Consider the following 23,737-nt stretch of genomic DNA (forward strand, 5'->3'; position numbering starts at 1 on the left):
CCAGACTCTGTAGTATCATCCCCTAACCCCCAACATTTTACCCTTAGATTATCCATGGTTGACCTCTCCAGATTCCTAAGAGGTCAGTAAGGAGCGTACATAAGCGCACTACAGTGCCTTCCATCCCCTGTCCTATAGTCTCCTATATCTTGTATTTCTTCTCTACTATATTCTCTTTGACCTTCATTGTGTATTATTGTGTATTGGACAAAATAAATAAATAAAAATAGAAATAAATACTTTGCAATTAATGGCAGAATATGGGTTTTTTCCCCAAAATCTCTGTATAAAAGGGGCATCTAAGGAGCATAAAATTAATTCATGATTAATTAAAGCCTGGCCTCACTGAAATTTAAGTTAACATTTTATTATTATGACATTTTATTATCTAGGATATATCAGTAGAGTGGGCTGAACTCACTTTAAAATCTGTTTGAATAACTTTATTCAAGCATGATGCTACCTTGAACTACTTATGGAGAATTCTACATCTCTTAAAATGTTATTTTGTCCAGAAAGTATTTTATTGTAAAGCAAATAAATATAAACTTAATCAAAAGAGGCTGAATTCACCAATATAAGACATTCAATTTTTGTTCATAGTAAGGTTTTATATGAATACTTTTGTAATTCTTCATCTTTTTATCAATTCTTTTGTTTTATTTAAAAACCAAAAGCAGTTTATAAAACGCTATTATAAAAACATGCTGACTGTATTGTAACAAAACTTGCAAAACATTTTGATCTTAAGAGGGACTAAGAATTCTTATACAGTGATCCCTCGAGTTTCGCGATCTCGATCTTCGCGAAACGCTATATCGCAATTTAAAAAAAATATTAATTTAAAAAAAACCGCTTCCGGGTTTGGCTTCGGGAGTCAGCTGGGAAGCGGCGCGGCTGTTTTAAAAGGTCGCAGCCGGCCTGGGGGGCTTCCCAGCACCCCCCCGAACCCCCAACCCGGGTTCGGGGGGGTGCTAGGAAGCCCCCCAGGCCGGCTGCGACCTTTTAAAACAGCCGCGCCGCTTCCCAGCTGAGTCCTGAAGCCAAACGCCAAAGGCGAACTTCCGCGTTTGGCTTCAGGACTCAGCTGGGAAGCGGCGCGGCTGTTTTAAAAGGTCGCAGCCGGCCTGGGGGGCTTCCCAGCACCCCCCGAGCCCCCAACCCGGGTTCGGGGGGGTGCTGGGAAGCCCCCCAGGCCGGCTGCGACCTTTTAAAACAGCCGCGCCGCTTCCCAGCTGAGTCCTGAAGCCAAACGCCAAAGGCGAACTTCCGCGTTTGGCTTCAGGACTCAGCTGGGAAGCGGCGCAGCTGTTTTAAAAGGTCGCAGCCGGCCTGGGGGGCTTCCCAGCACCCCCCCGAACCCCCAACCTGGGTCTTCCCGGCCGCCCATGCAAAGGGGAAACCCCGGCTCCTCGCTGATGCCCGCCGCTCGCCCGCCCGCCAGCAAGAGGGGGAAGACCCAGGAAAGGTTCCTTCGGCCGCCCAGCAGCTGATCTGCTCGGTAGCACAGCAGCAGCAAGGAGCCGAATCGGGGTTTCCCCTTTGCGTGGGCGGCGGGGAACGCAAACTCCACCATCTAGGCATGCGCGGCCAGAGAAAAAAGGGTGCGCATGCGCAGATGGTGTTTTTACTTCCGCAACCCTACATCGCAAAAAATCGATTATCGCGAGGGGTCTTGGAACGGAACCCTCGCAATAATAGATGGATCACTGTAGTTCCAAAGATATAAGACCTGGGCAGTGAGTATAATCAGAAGTCTGTTTCTGGTAACAGAACTTTTTCTGTTGGAAAAAGTGGAATTGGGACTCTTGTTCTTTAGAAAGCTTCAAAAGTTTTCTGGAAATTTTAGAAAATTTCAGAAAAAGATTTGTGGGATATTGTTAGTTGTGAAGTCATGTCCAACCTATCATGACCCCATGGACAACATTCCTCTACTCCTTCCTGTCCTCTACCATCCTCCGGAGTCCATTTAAGCTCACGCCGACTGCTTTAGTGACTCCATTAAGCCACCTCATTCTCTATCATCCCCTTCTTCTTTTGCCCTCAATCTTTCCCAGCATTAGGCTCTTCTCCAGTGAGTCTTTCCTTCTTGTTAGGTGGCTAAAGTATTTAAGTTTCATCTTCAGAAGTTTGTAGGTAAGGAGAAAAGTTATAGAAGAGCCATATTGTACAAGGAATGGGTAGCATCTGTTTATGAGACATTGGACTATTTTTACTTGGGTCAATTTATATTCAAAAGGTTTAGCATTCTTTTCTGCTTCTACAATCATTTTCACTATATTTTTTAAAAGTTAAACAAATCGTACTTTTCAGAGTTTATTAGAGTACAGTGATGAGTATATCCAAGAAGAGCCTTTATTTTTAAGGAATATTTTAGTTTCTTTTCAAACATACTAGAATTGATCCATCAAATATTGCTTATACAGTTGAGAGTGTATTTATAGCTGTATCCAATTGTCTGCTCTATATATTAAAATTACAGTTTTGAAAAATTCTAAATTTACAACTTAGCTTAAGGCAGTAATAAATAGTATAATTAAATATTCACAAAACCATCTGGAATATATTATTTCCCTATGCAAAGCTTTCTCAGTTGGCATACTATTGCCATAAGGGCCCCACATTATGCGTTGTTGTTGCCTCTAATATATAATATAATATGTACAATATAGCTTTACTAGGGTAAATACCTTTTTATCTAGTATGTTCTCTAAAATTATCAGAGTCTGCTTCTTGCAGATTAAATTACAAATCTACAAGACATACTCCAAATCTTTAAAATGGTATTGAAAAGATGATGAAGAAATAACTTTCTACTTCCCTTCTAATAATTTCAAACAGATTTTTCACATGAATTATTTTTAATTATGCTTTGGTACATTTACTATATTTTATCACGCTCTTAATAACCTTTACTATTTTGTAAACATATCTTTTCCAATCTCATCATCTTTAAAACCATATTCAGTAGGTTACGTGGTTGGATGTTGTTGATACATGTTTCAGTGTCTGGTTTTTAATTTTTTTCTGGATAACTATGCTTGTTTTGTTTTGTTTTTTCTGTGCTGTTTCCAATAATTAAACATCCATATAATTATTTCCTTTTTGTATCACTAATTGAAATTACTGAAATTAGGTTAAAATGCCATCATAATGACTGTTCACCAATAAAACTGGAATTCATAGTTTTATATTTCTGTGTATGAGTATATCAGAGAGACAGATTTGAAAGAAGTTTTCCATTCCTGTGTGTTGCACCTAGTTTTCATCACAATGAAAATGGCTGTATATGTTTGAAGTAGTACATCGTGTATAATGTAACATTTATTTTTGAGAAAACTATAATGGTAGCTACTCTCCTTTTCAAAATATTATTGTGTAGTATGACCTAAGTATACCATACATGTCTAAGTTCTCTTCTGGATCTACAATTCACAGGGAGCTATAGTCAGTTAACTGTCTAATGAGCATGTTTCTACATTTCCAAATATATGTAATGTCTGATATGAACCTAACATTAATGAGTTGTGATTTTAGAGGTGCATATACTGTGTATAATATGTTTTATAAAGTATGAAATAGTAACAATAATATTGTATTGCGGTATGTTTAATTAATGCAAAATCTTTCAGATGTTAGAGACAATTCCTTCAGCCGATCCAGAAGTTCTAGTGTAACCAGCATTGATAAGGAATCCCGAGAAGCAATTTCAGCTCTCCACTTTTGTGAAACCTTCACCCGAAAAGCTGATACATCACCTTCTCCATGCTTGTGGGTTGGGACTACTTTAGGCACCGTTTTAGTCATTGCACTGAATTTACCGCCAGGAGGAGAACAAAGACTGCTTCAACCAGTAATTGTTTCCCCCAGTGGTATGTATTTAGCAAGAAACAATGAACTAGCAAGACAATGATTTTACTATTACACTTTATATTATTATACTATTATACTATCAAAAACAATCAGCCAAAGCTCTCAAGTTTTTCTATTAAAAATATAGACACCTCTGCAGATTATTGCAGAATGAACTAAAAGCTAATAATACACAGTACTATTAGTTCTTAGTTCATTCTGCAATAATCTGCAGAGAAGTGTCTATATTTTTAAATAGAAAAACTTGAGAGCTTTGACTGATTGTTTTTGATTAGCGTGCATTTCATTAGAAAAGGGAAATTTATCTTAAATGTCTTTTAATGTAGTCTTTTAAAAAATGATTTCACCAATTTGGTTTTGGCATGTACATATTTACTTTAATTTTTTACTTTAAAATGTTTTTAAAATAAAATCTTAAAAGTAAAAGGCAGGTCAACAAACCATAAAAGTCTTAAAAATAAAAATATGAAATAATCATTGTAAAATTTCACAAAATTTCACATTAAGAAGAAACATTGTAAATTAGATAAGGTGTGAAGTCTCTTCTCCTTGAGAGATTGTCACCGCTGACAGTGTTCACTGTCCTTTCACACATAGCAGCAGCAATACTCCAGCATGAAACCAATCCTTTGTTGGTTTACTAAGCCACTTAATCATATGCCCCTTTGGGTGCTGTGCATAGCAGTGGCAGGGGCTGAAATAGAAGCTCAGGGCCTTCAACTAACTCTGCCCCAGGCGTCTCCTGTACTTCAATTCCAGCACAAACACTGCCACTGAGAAATGCCACTTCAAGCCTTTTTAGATTAGGAGATTAATTGGAAACCTGTTTTTCAAGCTTGTATCAAGGAAATCCACCAACTTCCTAAGAAATAATGTTACATTCTATGTTTCAGATTTTAGAAACCTTTAACTTACCTTTAAACATACATACGAGCAATATAATCTCATTTTTTAATATGTGCCAATATCTTCACAGAAATAAGTGACAACGAAGGTTATCTATCTTATCAAAGTTTCCTTTAACAAGAAGTGAACAGAGTAGAAATTCATTTTTGTGTTTATGAATAGCTATCCAGATTTCTAATGGTTTTGCAGTTTAACAATTTTTTTAAATGCTTCCAATTCAGAAAGTTTCTGTTTCAACTGTTATGTCTGAGATGCATGAAATGAGTCTATTATGAACAGAGTAGATATTAGAATATTTTACAGATAAAGTAGCTACTAAAATGTAAAGAAAATACCCTTGAGTTATGTGCAGCCCTGAGAAATATCACTATTTTCTTCATTTTAGGAACTATTCTGAGGCTTAAAGGAGCAGTCTTAAGAATGGCTTTTTTGGACACAACAGGATCATTAGTTCCACCTGCACATGAACCCTGGAGAGAACACAATGTTCCTGAAGACAAGGATGAAAAGGATAAATTGAAAAAACGTCGGCCTGTCTCAGTATCTCCATCCTCTTCTCAGGAAATGATTGAAAACCAATATGCAGTGATATGCTCCGAAAAGCAAGCAAAAGTTATATCACTGCCCTCACAGAACTGTACTTATAAGCAAAATATAACAGAGACTTCATTTGTCCTTCGCAGTGATATAGTGGCACTCAGTAACAGTATCTGTCTTGCTTGTTTCTGTGCCAATGGACATATAATGACTTTTAGGTAAGGTGTTAATTGCTAAAAGGAGAAAGTGTATCTGTTCCCTTGGAAATAAATTGCAATATAAAAATACAAAGGGACAATTAACATAGTTACATATATATCTAAATCTGTCCCTAAATGGACTGATTTCCTAGAATTTGTTTTACTTCAGATTTTTTTTTCTTCTGTTGCCTTAAAAATAATTCTTTTTTTTAATAATATCCCCTGTGCTGTCTGTAGATGAGCAAGGGAGCAAATCCTACTTTGGTTCCTTTTCTTTTGCCTGCAGACAGAGAGATGCCTTAGTCCTTCATCTTACATTCTTGTCAATTTGATCAGCAAACTATACTTCGTTTGCTTGGGTGATATAGTTTGAATTTTTAAAATAACACAATATTTGTGCATTTTTCCTTTTGCTGTCTTCATTTTGAGGAAGGGAGTTCCTTGATTTGGTCTGAACTACTTAACATTAAAGTTAAAAACTGTGTATTGGCCTGGCACTGTTATAACAGTGATTTAGAATCTAGATTTGTTTTTTCGCAATTAGGATTTACAGCTGTCTGCTTTGCACTTCCATATGGCATAGAGTGTGACAAAACCTCAGCAAAAAGTTAGTTGGGACCCTAGGCCTAAAAGAATACCAGAAGGCCTCTGCTGCTCAGTCCTCACCAAAATAAGTATTCTGTGTATGTGCTAACTAATGTGTCCAGAAACTCACAAGCAAAACATCAGAATAAATACTTCTTTTCCATTTATTCCCCACTTAAGAGCGTTATTTATCAATCAGGAAGTAAAAGTTTTACTTAATAGTTTTATTTCTATATACCCTTTGAAATGCATTTAAATTGATAATCATCAGCTCATTGGAGAATATGAAATACTATTGTTTAACTATGCATTACATTAAAAACTATTTTAATTAGTTTGGGATATATTATCTTTATCTTGATATCTGAAAGAAAGATTAAAATATTTATTTCCTTATTTCATATACCAAATAATTCTTTTACCCATTTCTCTAAAGCTGCTTGTCAAAAAGTAACAAACTTCACAATTCTTTCTTATGGGGAAGATGCTCTGATATTATGACTTAAGCAGTAATATTTATTTTAAAAGAATAAAAGGGAAGACAGGCAAAGTTAGGATTAGGGTTATATTGATTATATTGTTGAACTTCTGCTAAAAAAATATTGGTGTTTATTTGCAAACATATTCAAATTATATTTTTTATGATTTAATATATATACACACATTTAGTAAGCAGCTAAATGTCTAATGTTAGTCCTTCATAAACATTTGATTTATTTGTTCTATTTTAGAATGGTGTCTAATTGATTCCTTCTGCTAACAACTTTCTTTAGATTGTGTAGCATTTTCTGGGTAGGGACTCTCAGGAGCAGGGGCTAGATGGAAATATATTTTTCAATATTGCTAATAGAAGTTAGAAGAGCTTTGTATTTCCAAGCAAGAATAACATAATTTTCTGTAAAATTTATGATAAATTTGTGCTTTTCTATTGTATCTCCTTAGAAGCTTCTGTTAATATATTTTAATTGGGTGTTCCATACTTCAAGGAATTAAAGGAGCATGTTAGAAACATCACACGGAAGTTTTCTGTAGTGATTAGAATACCCTCCCTCAAAAAAAAAACCCACCCTGGGATTTTAATATTTAGTTACATGTTTAGATTATCAATAATGAATAGTTGAGAATTTCCAGTACAATTATTTAAATAGAATTTGGGAGTGTATGCATAATGATCTGTGATAATGAATATGAACATAAATATAAATATGTAATTCTTTGGACTTTGCCATTTATCAGGTACAACATCAGTAAATTAAATACAAATGTTTTCTTTACTATTTCCATCTACCTGATGCAATAATCTAACATTAGAAAAGTTAACATGGATAAATAGTTGGATTGTCCTATGCACATAGTCAAACAGACTCTTAACAACATGATAAAACCTGTTTAGGCAGATTTTTGTAGGTCAAAGCTATGGAGTCAACAATATATGAGTTTTTAAAAGAAAATGAAAACATAAAATGTATTATACTATAAAGCTTTATTAAGGAAGACTATAACAAGACACTGTGCTTTATTTTAACAAATTTTAATCTGTTCTTTCAAGTTTGCCAAGTTTAAGGCCTCTATTGGACGTATATTACTTACCACTAACCAACATGAGGATAGCCAGAACATTTTGCTTCACCAACAATGGGCAGGCATTGTATCTTGTCTCACCTACAGAAATCCAGAGAATTACTTATAGCCAAGAAACATGTGAAAACCTGCAGGTAATTTTTAAATGTATTGTCATTGAAAAGCATTTATTGAAGAATGTGCTATTTCTTTACCAATTATAGATGTATGGTGTGTGTTTTCTTTTCCAACTCAGCATACATCTCTTTAAGGTGTGGATATTTTACAGGCATCTTAAAGTTTCAATTTGAAACAGGTTGACTCAGCCTTCCATCCTTCCGAGGTGGGTAAAATGAGGACCCGGATTGTGTGGGCAATATGCTGGCTCTGTTAAAAAGTGCTATTGCTAACATGTTGCAAGCCGCCCTGAATCTAAGGAGACGGGCGGCATTAAAAAATTGAATAAATAAATAAATTTAATGTAAAATTTATGGTGTAAAATTATACTGGGTATTTTTTTCCTTTCGAAAAAAGTAAAACAAATCATGTTACCTACATCCTATAATTCTTGGGAATGAGCACAAGATGAAACCATTATTCTCACATTATTCTCTGAACAAATTGAGGGGTTGCCTATTGGTGACAGATTTGCCCATGCAAAGATGGTCTCTGAACATTTGGCCCAGGATGACCAAGTTCTTGCAAAACTCCTACTTTGTGTATTTGTGAAACATTGGCACCTCCACAGATTCCTTCCTCAACTCTCTATGGGGTTGAAAGCTGCACTGCTCTTTTGTGAGGAATGGCTGTCTGGCTAGTACATCTCAGTGAGATGGAAAAGGAAGGAACTTCATCTTTTTCCACTTTGCAAAATGTAGGTATATAAAGTAGTGCAATCTGCCACACTTGGGGAAATGTACACCTTGGATATATCCCATGCTGCCATTGTGCTGCAAAGCAAAGGTACCTTTTTAAATGGAGCAGCAGGCGCATGCAGTTGCTGTACATTTATTTATTTAATTAATTATTTAATTAATTAATTTTTATGCCGCCCTTCTCCTTAGACTCAGGGCGGCTTACAACATGTTAGCAATAGCACATTTAAACAGAGCCAGCATATTGCCCCCAAAATCTGGGTCCTCATTTTACCCACCTCGGAAGGATGGAAGGCTGAGTCACCCTTGAGCCAGTGATAAGATTTGAACCGCTGAATGTCTGCAAAATTGGAAACTGGGAATTAAGAGGATAGGAAGACACGTAAAAAGGCTGTTACTTACTTACTTACTTACTTACTTACTTACTTACTTACTTACTTACTTACTTACTTACTTACTTATTAAATTTATTTTCTGCCCATCTCGTTTCTTACACCCACAATTGAGTCCAAAATTTAGGACCTTTCTTGTCACAGTTGTTAAGTGAATCACCTATAGTTGTTAATCTAATAAGTTGTCAAGTGAATCTGGCTTCCCCACTGACCTTGCTTGTCAGAAGGTCACAAAAGGTGATCACATGACCCTGAAACACTGCAACCGCGTCATAAATATGAACCTATTGCCAAGCATCTTAATTTCCCTCACCGTGACCATGAGGATGCTGCAGTGGTTGTAAGTGTGAAAATAGCAATAGCACTTAAACCTACATTCATTCATTCATTTTATTGCATTTATATGCCGCTCACTCCAAAATGGACTCTGAGCGGTTGACAACAGTCATAAATACAATACAGGTAAAAAGAGCAATAAATACATACCTCTCTATAGTGCTTTTACAGCCTTTCTAAGCAGTTTACATAGTCAGCATAAGGGTGGAAATCTGAGTCAACCTTGACGTGGTCAGGGTTGAACTCCTGGCACAGAGTTAGCCTGCAACACTGCATTCTAACCACTGTGACACCATGGCTCTAAGTCACCTTTTTCATTCCATTGCAACTTTGAATGGTCACTAAATGAACTGTTGTAAGTTGAAGATGAGATGTAGTAGGTATCCAGGGCTACACGCAACCCATGAGCCACAGATCCTTATAGGAAGGAGTGTAATATTTCTAGTATGAATGGGAACGTGGGTTTGCTTAAGAAAAATAGATGGTGGGGAAGTCTGATCTGCAGAGTCTCAAAAGACTGTCTTTTCCTTGGTTCCTCCTTTTTCATGATCATAGGAACAAATGGTGTGTGAAGGACTTTGCTATTTTGCAGGTGTGAAATTCACCAAGATCTGTGCTGTCAGAACCTACTCCTATCTCTGCCTGAATAAGCTAGACTGGTTTGTCAGGAAAGGCAGAACCAAGTTTTGCCAGTGATCTGAAATTTATATACAGACCATCAGGATTGGGGGGGGGGGGGAATAGGCTCTTATAAAAATATTTGGCTCAACTAATCAGAGCTGGATTATTGCAGAACCTGGTCCTACTCTTCCTGTCCAAACCAGCAACAGGATCAAATTTTAACATATTTAAAATATTGTAAACATTTGAAGATGAGACCCTAAAATTGAGAGACCATAGCCACCACAGGATACTAGCCTTCCTTTTGCTTTTGATAAAATCCTAGATGTATTTTCTTATATGTTTTTAAATGATTTTTATTTAAAGGAAATGTTGGGTGAGCTCTTCACACCTGTAGAAACACCAGAAGCACCAAACAGAGGGTTCTTCAAAGGTCTCTTTGGAGGTGGTGCACAATCACTTGACAGGGAAGAACTCTGTGAGTTGATTTCATCATTTTTCTTTAAAACAAACTGATATAAGGGGAGTAGAAAATTAATTTATCAGTCAACATAAACAAAGTATGGAACGGAATTGAAATAATAGAAACTACTGAAATATACTGTTTGTTTCCTCCTACAAGTTCCTTCATTTATAAAAAGATTATTTTTTATTGCAACATTCTCATCAGTTTAATGTAGAATTCATACAGTTGCATCGATACTTAAAGTGTCTGTAATTTTAAAAAATGGAATTTGTTAAAACACTTCCTTAGTTCCAGACAGATAGAAAACTGAAAAAATGCATTTCTCTGGGATGTAAAATGCACTAAAGTCCAACTACAGATGTGGGAGCAAGTATCCTGTAATCATTCCACCTAGATTAGATACGAATAAATGGACTTATATCTTTTCCTATAAATTATTGCTCATTAATATATTTTCCACTTTCTGTGTTAACAGAATACAGTTTGTTACATGTAACAAATAACATTAAAAGAATCCAAATGCAAAGTTTAAATAGGTACTCATAAAACAGAAATTAATATCTCTGCAAGTACTTACCTAAGATATTGGCTTTTTTTTCTGAATATAAATGCAAAATATATATTAGTCTCCAGTAAGTGAAAGCAGTTCAAGAGAAAGAAAAAAAATCAAATCTTACAATAGGGATTTACAAAGTTTAGATAAAATTATATTAGAATTGGAAGCACTCAAATGTATTGATGTTATTATATTTAAGAGAAATACTAAAGATTAGTATCTGAGTCAGAACTATACTGACACACATTGCAATCCACTTTTGTCATGTGTATTCAGTAAGAGTGACTTTTTAAAATCTTCCAATGCAGATAATATTATTAAAATATAATAATATTGATCTCTTTTATTGGTAATAAAATATGATATATTCTAACGCTTCATAATCTCCTAGGAATATTAAAAATGCATATTAATATTTACTATATTACCATAGAATGAATTAAAAATATAAATAAGCAGTGTGAAAATAAATAAAACAACAAAATGGCAAACCATTAGTGGTTTTATTGAATACTTTGCAGTTTCTGACTTATAAAGACAAAGACAACGGTAGTTCAGGAGTGAAATCTACTTATCTTCTCTACTGGTGTGTGTCATGCTTGCACAAATGCCACCGTCATGTCCAATTTTTTACCCTCTGTGCGTGCACAGAAGGCTTTGCGCATGCACAGGGCGTTAACCAGAAAGTAATGACAACCGGGTGGGCTGCTGGCGCTACAAAGGGTTAAAACCAGGAAGTAATTATGTCTGGGAGAGTGGGCAGAGCCTCGTGCTGCCACCACTACTAGTTAACCTTACCACACAATGACAACGCTACTGGCATGTGCAATCCGGACAGAAGTGGCAAAATTTCACCACTGAGGTGGTTGAAATAATACCTTTTGTTGTTACAAATCCTCTCCCCCCTTTCCTTTTCTTTCCTTCTCTTTTGTTTTACATTTAGAAACAATGCTGCAACATAATGTAAAACAGTGTTTATCAAATTTAGCAACTTTAAAATGTGTGGACTGGTGGTCCATACATCTTAAATTCATGAAATGAAGAACATGATATAAAACATCAAGAATTGTTGTTGAGCCAAACTAATCTATGCAACTAATAGCCACATCAAGGGCTTTAACTAACACTCCAATCCCCATGCCTGGGACATATTTGGGTCTTAAGAATTTTCTGAAAAGCCAACAAATCAAAACCAATCTAATTTAGGGGTCGGGGCGGGGGGATCCATATGGCAAACTGAGAAACAGAAAAGGCTTACTTTGTGGTTTACTACTTTATTATAAGTTGGATAAGAAACATACTATTCATAAGGTGTATTAACTTTCTCTAAGTAATTTCAAATAACATTTTTAAAATCTATATAGTTAAATAGGGATAAAATATTTAGAATTATTGAATAATTTTCAACACATTATTTTCATTTGGTTTTATCATAAAGTATATGGTTTCATCTCTCTCAATGTGTAATTGGGCTTATGAGTAGTAAGTTCTGCTCTGAGAGGAATGGGAAACATAATTTGTTTTTTCTTGATATGGTCAGTTGGTGAATCTGCATCTGGAAAGGCATCAAGAAGTCTTGCCCAACATATACCAGGTCCTGGTGGTATTGAAGGAGTCAAAGGAGCAGCATCAGGAATAGTTTGTGAGTTGGCACGAGCCAGAATAGCATTGGATGAAAGAGGGCAAAAATTGGGAGAGCTGGAAGAACGAACAACAGCCATGTTAACTAGTGCTGATTCTTTCTCAAAGCATGCACATGAGGTACGTCCTTCTCGAGTACTTGTTGACTTTTTTACAGGAAGGCCAATTCTTTTGGTTTATTCTTTCCAGTATGAATAGAGCATCATGAAAGTTTGTTCACTGTGGATAGCTCACATTAGAGAAACATCTTTCAGCTGTGCCGAGGGGGGCGTTCGCCCAGGTTCGCCTTGTGCACCAGTTGCGACCCTACTTGGACCGTGAATCACTGCTCACAGTCACTCATGCCCTCATCACCTCGAGGCTCAACTACTGTAACGCTCTCTACATGGGGCTACCTTTGAAAAATGTTCGGAAACTTCAGATCGTGCAGAATGCAGCTACAAGAGCAATCATGGGCTTTCCCAAATATGCACATGTTACACCAACACTCCGCAGTCTGCATTGGTTGCCGATCAGTTTCCGGTCACAATTCAAAGTGTTGGTTATGATCTATAAAGCCTTCCATGGCACCGGACCAGATTATCTCAGGGACCGCCTTCTGCTGCACGAATCACAGCTACCAGTTAGGTCCCACAGAGGGGATCTTCTCCGGGTCCCGTCAACTAAACAATGTCGCTTGGCGGGACCCAGGGGAAGAGCCTTCTCTGTGGCGGCCCCAGCCCTCTGGAACCAACTCCCCCCAGAGATTAGAATTGTCCCCACCCTCCTTGCCTTTCGTAAGCTACTTAAAACCCACCTTTGCCGTCAGGCATGGGGGAACTGAGTTCCTCTTTCCCCCTAGGCCTTTACAATTCTATGCATGGTATGTATGTATGTATGTTTTGTTTCTATATTAATGGGTTTTTAATCGTTTTTAGTATTAGATTACTACTGTACACTGTTTTATTGTTGTTAGCCGCCCCGAGTCTCTGGAGAGGGGCGGCATACAAATCCAATAAATAAATAAATAAATAAATAAATAAATAAATATTCTGGGGAAGGAACGTGAATATTCCTATTATGTCAGCAGTTATGATCAGATGGGCTTTCCTGGTCATCTTTATTAAAATTAATTGGTTGTTATATTGTTACAGAGACTTAGAGACTAAGAAAATGAATTCATGCAATTTATATTTTGGGGAGTCATTTTTTTCAATACCACTTTAACTATTATTCAATTATTTATTCATTCTTTAATAATGTCATTAATAATGGATACTTTGTAGTCTTTGGAATAAATGATATTGTGTATACACTCAGATGCCTTATTATATACTCTGTTCCTTTGTTTTGCTTTTAGATGATGTTGAAATGCAAGGATAAAAAATGGTACCAGTTCTGACAACACATTCTCAAATGCATCTCTATAACTTTACCTTGAAGAAAAATATTTTCATTAACTTCTGCAGGACCAGCAAAGCTGGAAGGGTGTCAGCCAATGGGTACAGATGTTCCCTAGCACAAATTATGCACTGGCTTACCTCAGTCATACAGCTTTAACTGAGGATCTTGTATTTAAAACTGACACCCACATCATGAGGGTGTGTTTGCGCAACTGCGCGTGTATGTGTGTTATCTGTGGGCTGACTGGGAGCTTGAGAACAGAATTGATGGCAAAGGGAACACATGGACAAAAATAGAAAATTTGGAATCAAAAGAGCAGGGGCAATGCAGGTTCTATCCTGTGTTAATATTTCATATGCCAAAAGTTTTGTGCTATTGTTGTTGCTGCCAGTGTTTCATCCTCCTCCAGGAGGCTGCAATAAATCAGGGGTCCAAGAGCTAGAATAAAATTCATTTGATGGGACTATTAACTGATCTACACCTTTCCTCCTTAAAAGCACATTCATAAAGCTGTCTGAAAATGACTTATTCTGCTACCATTTCTCTGATCTGACAAACTGGAAATACACAAGTTCCATCTTGAATCTACACATAGTTCACATGCATACACATCTCTTCTTGGACCCCTGATCTGATAGTATTGTCTTTGCATCTTTATATTGTTGCTGCATTGGGACTTCATAATAAACCATGGCATGCTTTTGTTTCAGTTTTTGTTTAACTATAGCTCCGTTTATTCTCAACCAGATTATTTTAATGACATTGGTCTGAAATAAGCCTTCTTCATAACTCAGTTTGAAGCTAGCTTGTTTCAATAAACTTTAGGTAAGATTGAACACATATGACCATATAGCATTAAGCTGCTCTTAATCAGATGTGAAAGCTTCCAATTTTGTATGGTCATATCTGAGAAGCAGAAGAAAGGAACATGTAAGCTGAAGGCTTGCTGTAGCTCATTTCTCTCATAATAATCCATGTTTTTTTGTGATGTCCACATGCAGCCAGCATCAAGTAAAAAATAAGATAAGTTATTTTGCATCATAAAAACACAAGTGATTGACCTGCACATCATGCTAAAAGTTTTCATTTGTGTTATGGCTGTCTAATGTGAAAAGTAACAATATCTCTTGCAATGATACATATTTGTCATCTTTCAACCAGTTATATATATATAAATATATATTATTTTCCTGCCAAAATAGCTGGATCAATTTATAATTTTTTACATGGATACAAATTTAATTCATGCTGTACAACTTATTTTGTGTGTTTAACAGAATGTATTTGTGTAAGAATTTAAATATCAGGTATGTAGCTAGCTTACATGCCCATTCAGGTAAACCTGTCTTCAGTTCAGTGTTGAACTCTTAAGATTCAACTTTCACAATTTATAAATTGCATTGTTCTAAAATATATTCAGGAAAAACAGTTTAATTTCAAAATAGTTTATAAGTCAAACCCATCAGCAAAAAAGTTGGCTCCTTAATCTGCTTACTTGGAAACAAATCTTTTAATTTGAAAGAAATTATCTTCCATTTAAGTGCCCTTTGATTCACTGCATAGAATACACAATAAAGTTAAAGTCAGAGTGGATTGTTTTCAAAGCACTCAATATTTTACCACTTTAGGGACTGGTAGATTCATATCTAGATTTGTACGAGGAGGGATTTAAGATGTGCCAAATTGAAGCAGTATATTTTTAGCTAATAAAGGCTGCACCAAAGCCATATTATAAAATATAATTTATTTTAAAATATTTAGAAAAATACATAATTAAGAAATGTTTGTCATGTTGGAAATCAGAAATAGTGACTAATTTGTATTCATTTGCAAACAGCCTTAATTAATTTAGGCTTTATTTAAGCAAGTGCCAGTATATGGCCATTCAGAGGCTTGAGTTTTATTTTTCTAAACACTTGCCCAAACTGCAAATGTTGAATGAATTATTTGATATGCATGTGAAGTTAAGCCAAAAGAAAATTTCCTGGTGTTGGTTAAGCAATGGTTTGGCTCAAAATATTATTTGGATATGCGTTAAAAGTTACTGACTGGCATTGTTTAATGAAGTCTTTCAAATAAATTAGACCTACTTCTGAAAGAACACGATTTAAGAAACCTTTCATTTCATAAAGCCAAGCCCTTATAGTCTGGTTACAACACTGGGAGGGGGTAGACATGTAAACTTCAGTAAAGTTGAAATCTGTTTCTCTCTTGGGGTTGCTAATGAATTTTGCTAGTATGCTTAAAGCATTAGATATTAACTCTCTTCAATGCAGCTTTGGGTAAGGATGCTATGGAATTCACTTAATGTATCAGAGAAGAAAAATTCAATTTGCAAATATGGGATACATTGGACATTTGATTCAGCAAATGATTCTTGCTACCAAGATTTGAGCCAGATACAAAATTATTTGCTTACTTATTTTGCTTGTATGACATTTAATTATAGTACAATTGTGGGGTGTTTTAGGGGTGTAAAATAAATAACTTGAGTTTATAATAATATGTTGAGTAAAATCCATAAGCCAAATTTTTAAAACATATGTGACATAGGCATAAAAATGTTAACAACTTATTTATTATTGTAACTTCCCTATGCATTGGTAATTTCACTTGTCAATTGCTAATTTTTGTTCTTGTACAAATAGTAAGATCTAGCTTAAAATGTTAAGTTTGGTTGATTTCTGATGGAAACATTTAAGCACATGCTAAAACAATGTTCTATTGATTTCTTGGCTCTTACCTTGGCTTGATTGTGTCTTGCAGTCAGAAGCATAAACACTTAACTGAAACATGATTTCCTTTAAGGAAAAATGTTTTACTGCTACAAATAAGCAGAATAGTAATTCTTCCAGTTGTAAAAGTGGATGGAAAAAAGACCACTATAATGAATCAAGAATTATTGATGTCAGCTTTCTTACCTGTTGGAAGTGCTCCACTTTGGTAAATATGTATTTGATAGATGACAAGCTTCATGAAGGAGATGCCAACAAACACTTTCAAAAACGTGTTTATGCATTTTATACCATGAATGTAATAATTTAACTAGAAAATATTTGCAGAAAATAGACTTTGGCAAATATGTCATTTTACTGGTTATGTTCATTTAATGCTATTTGTCAATTGTCCTTGAAGTAACATACAGTTGTAGGACAGTTTGCTTCGTACTTAATTTATTTGTTGTAGTATTAGGGACATTACCATTATCTTCTTCATTTGTATTTCACCTGGACAAATAGTCAGAATAAGGCCACATACATTTTCATGATTTGGAATGAATATTAAAATGTTTAGTGGTTATGTCATATTGTGGTAGACATCCTGATGCTCTCTTTATTGCATGGCCAGTAATCATAAATTATGAGCTTTATATCCAAACTATATAAGGAGCACCAAGGTGTGTACTTCTAGTATGCACATGCATTTTTTGAGGCCTTCCACAAACCTATCAAATCAATTTGGGATATTTTTCATAGTGCTATGCTGAGCCATCTTATATTTTGAATGTTGATGTGAAGGAGAAGGAACTTTTTTAGATTTGATGAAATTTCCTGAAAGGTTGTAGTTTATTAGTCGTAAATCCCTATTCACCAATCCGTTTGTGCATTATTTTTAAAAAATGAAACAAAAAGTGCTTTCTTTTTAGAACGAGTGGGTTGCTTATGTAAACATTCAAACATGACAAGTAATACAAATGATTGCATTAAAGCATTGCTATAAATTTTGTTTTCCTATGTTTACAAAATCTGTTTCTAATTATTATTTTTAATGGTGTTGAAACAACAGTTAATAGTTAATAGTGTCTACAAACTTATTTAAAAGATACTGTGGGCAGAATTTAAAAATGGTGAGGAAGGTAAAAGAAGTTAATGTGTAGATGAGATACATTATTATAAGGGCACATGAACACCTTGATAATATTTGAGACACTAATTAAAAAATTAGGTAAATGGGAAAGCATGTTTTTCATTCACAAAGTATATCCATATTTGCCCAGCGCATTTTGTTTGGAAAAGCCAAAACAAAATGCAAACAAAATCCTTCCTCATGGTTGCTGATTTTGTTGATCTGTTGTAACTGCTAGTGAGAGAAATATATCTCACATAAAAACGTATAACCTTTCAAAATCAGTGGAAAGAAATGTAGTATTTCTTATGAGGAAAATGTGTAGCTCAGAATTTTTAGAAATAGACATAGTGGTTAAAATAAAGAATTTTTAAAATGGGCCAGCATTGTTTCTTTACTTATCACAACTGTGCAATTATTAAACCACTGACATGGGTCAGGGGCTCATTCCACAACAGCCAGGACAGTTCAATAGCATTGTTGTAGAAAAACAAGCAACTATATGTAGTCCAGGGAAACTGCTGCTACTCGTCTTTCATATAATATTAACTTTTAAGTTCAATAAACTGAAGACACAATTCTTCAGTTAAAAACTGCCAAACTGTAACTCCTGAATGTTTATGTAAATACTATTTCAAGCAAGCCTGAAAGTGTGATTCCATTATAATATGTTAAAAGTAAAGCGATTTTCCTGATTTGTATCAATAGTCTTGAGATGATTTAATTTACATTTGTTGCTTGAGGTATTTCCTTCATGTGACATCTTTATAGAAAGCTATAGCCAAAGGCAATTTTGATCCAGTGGATTTTTTCTTTGTTGCTTTCGATAGCACTGATCTTATCTGAACTATAAACTTGAATTTCTTTTCCCTGTGCTTTAAGTATTGCAAGCTTGAGTATTTCATCCTTTTCCATCTATAAATTTTAAATTCTATGTAGATAATATCATTTAGAAAATTGATTTCAGCAAACATCTTATCCATTTTCTCATGTATCAACCAGTTTCTTGTGGACAGGAGCTTCCAAGCTGTTGAAAGAAGGAGGCTTTCAGGACTAAAGACTGCACCTATGGACTCGTATCCTTCATTGTATGAGTAGACAAGTACAAAGTATAGGAGGTACTATCTATTGAAACTCCAAAAGATCAGGAAAAAATTAACTATAAAATAATGATTTTAAAAGCTTTAAAATACCAACTACCAAATAGCAACAAGTGAAACACTTTCAAATTTCTTTAATGGTTACCTAAAGCTGCAATGTTATCCAAAATAAAATGTGCTTCCATTCTATGTAAAAAAAAAGAATTAAGCACAGGCTAAATTGGAGTCATGATAATTATTTAATATAATGTCATAAAATATAGTTGGCTGTCAAATCTGAGGATATTTCTTTTTATTAAAATTATGTTAAGTTTATCAAATATAACATATATAAGAAGCATACAAAAGTTAATTCATCTTATAGGAATAATAATAATAATAATAATAATAATAATAATAATAATAATAATAAACATACCCATTCTAATAAATACCTCTGGCCTAAAGCAACACTATAACACTAATTAAACTGCTCCATGAGAAGGGAGGCATTTATATTATCCAAATGTAACATCATATCGAAAAGCAGCTTGTTGATGGATATCCATTATAACTCTTGTCTTTCATGAGTATATTAAAACTGAATTCCATTTTTTCTATTTTATTTTGGCCAGCTACAGTATTTTGTATTCTGAAATATTGTTTCCACCATATTTTGTATTTGTTGTTCAGAATTATTTTTTTCAATGCATATTCCTGTGGTTGGTGAATAATCCCATTTTGTTAATGCCCTGATGCATAGAGATAGAAATATGACTCCACTAGTTGTGGTGTGCCTAGTGACTGAAAAGTACTCATTGCTTGCCTTTGTTTATTGTACAAATTCTCAGCTGCTCTTGTTCCCATAGTCTAGATACTTGTTTGTACAGTATTGTGAATTTCTTTTTCTTTGTGAATGTTAGTGATGTTACTACCAAAAATAAAGATCCCGTTAAATGAATTTTATGATTGGGGATGGTGGATGATAAGAAGCTAATGTCTAGTACATATGAATTACCTACATTTAAAAACTGCTTAATGTACATTGAGAATCAAATCAGGAATGCATGAATATGTTTCCTATGTAAATCATGTTTGAAGTCCAGATCAGTGTGCTTTTTAATTTTCAAAATAATTTGGTTATAGGAATCAAAATGCAACTAAATCTGTGTTAGCATTTTTCATAAATGCATTTAGAAATTACTATTTCTAAATGTCAAGCAACTGTATGTTTCTTCTTGACCTTTACATTTTTACAGATTAGTAAGTCTGATTTTTGGATAAAATCATGGCATCATCCATGGAGTTATTATTTCACATTGCAAAGTGGAGCAATGGAATGTTAACTCCCCTTTTTAAAAATTGTGTAAATAAACTACTTGAGTTACTTATATGCTGCTATTCATATTGGTTAGATTTAAGAAGAACATTCTACTTTCTAGAATTGCTGCTGTTTCATTAAGCAAGCACCACTGATGGGAAAAAAGAAAATATTATTAATAAACGATTCCACCATTATTCTTTGGGAAAGCATGCTTGATATAGAACTTCTAGCTTAAATGTATTTTGCTCTATGTACATTGTGTATTTCATTTTTTTAAATTGTCCTTTACCATTTTAGTCTTGCGGAGCCCCACTGTGTGTTCTGATGATGAAACTGGGAAATGCATTTTAGGATAGGGTTGCAGATTCATCCGTCTACAAACTTAGTTTCATATGAACGGTAAACCATACCATTACAAATGGAAATGTTAGATTACATAATTTTACTTAATGTACTTGATTCTAAACTATGTCATAACATTAAAATTAAGTATGGGATATTTTTGTAAATAAAAATACCTGTGCAGTTGGTATTTTAAAAAGGGAAAATGTATATTATACATTAATGTTTCAGAAATAATGTTCATATGTGTATATGAATGTGTCATTATGCTGAAGGGCTCTGACTGGGCAAAATAAACTATTCAAATCTCTCCTGAAACAAAACTAGCTTTTGTTTCATGCATCATTAATGTATTCTTAATATGATCAATTCTTGAAGATCTCTCTCATCTATCCCACTTTCTTACGCTTTCAAGAAGTAGACAAAGTGACAGACCTTTATGTTTTAATAAGGGTCCTACATCTGAAAACAGTGCTAAGTTTAAGTTGCTGACTTCCTTGATTATGAGCAAACACCTTTAAATGGTGCCTAGTAAGTGTTGCATGTATTTCTGTAATTTATCACTTGCTTTTTAGCTAAAACTGTCAGTAGAAAGCACATCAAAAGAAAATATTTATACATGTTAAAAGAAACATTACTTTATCCTTTTGTCAAATTACCTTCATTTCTATGTTTCTGATGGAAGTATTGCTGTATTATTTGTTTATAAGACCTTGTTGGCCTTATCAAGTTGGCCTTTGTACTCGTGTTTCCTGCAAAATCAAATCATCTACTCAGGTATTTATTAATTTACATATATTTATATACATTTTCCTATCTAGCCATTCAAATTGGCTTCTATAAAATAAGAAACTACATTAAGATGTTACAAAGTATATACAAAACACACGTGATAAAAATATAAACCAACCTCCTATAATAGTTTTTAAAAACTACAAAGTTAAACTAGCCAAAAATGTCAAACTCCGAGCAATTATTTTTAAAACTTAAGAGTATTAAAAGGATTAAAATGTAAGCGTACTAGTAATTTAATAATCTAATTCCAGTTGATCTCTCTGGAAAGTATTCCATAACCCCAAAACCACCACAAGGGGGGGGGGGGAGACATTTACAGAGGTAATCTAAGCAATACATACTGTATTTTTCAGATTATAAGACACACCAGTGTATATTTATAAGATTTCAAAGAGGAAAGGGAAAAAGGTTTTGCCTTTTCTCAGCCACCAGGAGCACTCTGCAGACCTCCCAAACCGTTTGTTTACTCTTTTTTTAAAAATGGGCCATTATTGGCCATTTTATGCAAAAATAATGTGGTTTTTTTTCTGTTACCCACGCCTCAGCACACTCTGCAGACCTCTCAAACCCTTGAACCCATTTTCATGCAGTGTGGGGCTTTGGAAGGCCAAAAATGGTTGTATTTGGCGTAAAGGTTTCACCATTTTCACCCTCTTGGGGGGGAGTGCATCTTATACTCCAAAAATACAGTATGTATATATGAATATATATAGATGAAAGCATTTCCACCTCTGTCGTCAGGCATGGGGGAATTGAGATATACCTTTCCCCTAGGCCTATACAATTTATGCATGGTATGTTTGTGTGTATGCTTGGTTTTTAATAAGGGCTTTTAGTAATTTAAATATTAGATTTGTTTTATGCTGTTTCTTATTATTGTTGTTAGCCGCCCCGAGCCTAAGGAGAGGGGCGGCATACAAATCTAATAAATAAATAAATAAATTAATTAAATAAATAAATAAATTAAATAAACAAATAAATAAATAAATAACTTACTAACTAACCAAACTGAAGACCCTACCCTCAAAGCCAGAGCTGTAAGAATGAAGTGACATGTAGTACAAGGGAGAAATGACTGCTTAAACATAGTTCAACCTTTTAATAAGGTTGAAACAGATCAACCTTATTAAAACTCTCATTAACAGCTAGGATTTCATAAGCAGTCCTATAGAGATTGCATTCCATTAGTCCACATGTGAAATTATGCAAGTGTATCACTACAACCAAGATATCTGCCTAAAATCAGAGTTATTATGTATCCCCAAACATTAAGTTATGAACCTGATCGCTTGGGAATAAAAGCCTCTACAAAACAATTTGAATCTTCATCTACATTGAGAAATTACCTATCCACAAAGCTCTTCTACCTGGATTTAACACATTGTTTTTTTAGTAATTTTGTAAGTAACAGCTGTTTTGTATCTTTGGCAAAGATACTTTGATATATAATATTACAGACATTTATTATAATACACACACACACACACTTTGATATATATCAGATTCCCATTTTAAACAATTATAGTTTTATCTTTAAAGATGACAAAATACTGTTTTGCATGTCCCAATAAAATACTAGCCATGGATTTAAGTCATTACCTTGAATGTTAAGTACTTGTCTCTTTAAAAAATACTCAAAAGTTTTATATTCAAAGTGTTCCATTGTGTGATTTATGACTCTGTATTTCTATTAATATTGTTAGAACAAGCCTCTTAATCATTATGCAGTTGAAATGCCATATTTATTTTGAAGTAACTCCTACTTTGAGATTAGAGTTAAGTGCAAGTATGTTTCTGTTGCATTGTAGCCTTGCTATTAAGGACACTAATATAAAAGAATTTTTTCCATAGAAGTATCTCTAGTCTTAGAGATATCATTTGGAGCTTGAACAGTCCAGCCTTCGGGGAAAATATGGGAGCTTAGAGTAACACACTATACTTAAAACATACAGTTTCTACTAAAATAAGTACTGAATTCAATGGCCATGTCATTTCTGAGGATAATATAAAGGACTGAAAAAAGATTGCTCCTTCCAATATATTTTTAAAAAGCATTTTTGCAGTTCCTGAATAAAAGGTTAGTCACAAATGTAGAATCAATGTTAAAATGTGTATCTGTCATATATTGCTCCTCTAAATTTATTTTAAAAATTTATCATCTATCTTGGAAGAGTTCAAAGTTGTATACAATACCAAGAATAAAATAATGAAATAAACTATTTTGTGCTGTAATTTAACATCACTTCCCTCAAAGAAATATGAATACTTGGGTCAAATAGTTAAACAAATATTATTTTATTTTATTTTATTCAACTTCTATGCCGTCCAACCCCAAAGGACTGAGGGCGGCTTACAATAAACAATATAAATACAAAAACAATTAAAAAGTCAAATAAAAAGTCTAAAACAATAAAACCCTC

The 23,737-nt window shown here is 34.4% G+C and overlaps 1 protein-coding gene across 9 annotated transcripts in view; it reads left to right on the top strand.

Annotated features, from left to right (window-relative positions):
• STXBP5 (syntaxin binding protein 5) overlaps positions 1-16,032 on the top strand; it is a 134,015-nt gene extending 117,983 nt beyond the window's left edge. For all 9 annotated transcript variants that reach the window (XM_070733681.1, XM_070733682.1, XM_070733684.1 and 6 more), the window contains 6 exons: positions 3,633-3,872; positions 5,165-5,534; positions 7,651-7,816; positions 10,252-10,363; positions 12,448-12,668; positions 13,888-16,032. In XM_070733681.1, coding sequence (XP_070589782.1) covers positions 3,633-3,872; positions 5,165-5,534; positions 7,651-7,816; positions 10,252-10,363; positions 12,448-12,668; positions 13,888-13,929 — 1,151 coding nt within the window. In that variant the 3' untranslated portion in view covers positions 13,930-16,032. The remainder of the gene's footprint in view (positions 1-3,632; positions 3,873-5,164; positions 5,535-7,650; positions 7,817-10,251; positions 10,364-12,447; positions 12,669-13,887) is intronic.
• The last annotated feature ends 7,705 nt before the right edge of the window (positions 16,033-23,737 follow it).

This window comes from Erythrolamprus reginae, chromosome 1, assembly GCF_031021105.1.
Source record: "Erythrolamprus reginae isolate rEryReg1 chromosome 1, rEryReg1.hap1, whole genome shotgun sequence".
In the NCBI taxonomy this organism is placed as follows: Eukaryota; Metazoa; Chordata; class Lepidosauria; order Squamata; family Dipsadidae; genus Erythrolamprus; species Erythrolamprus reginae.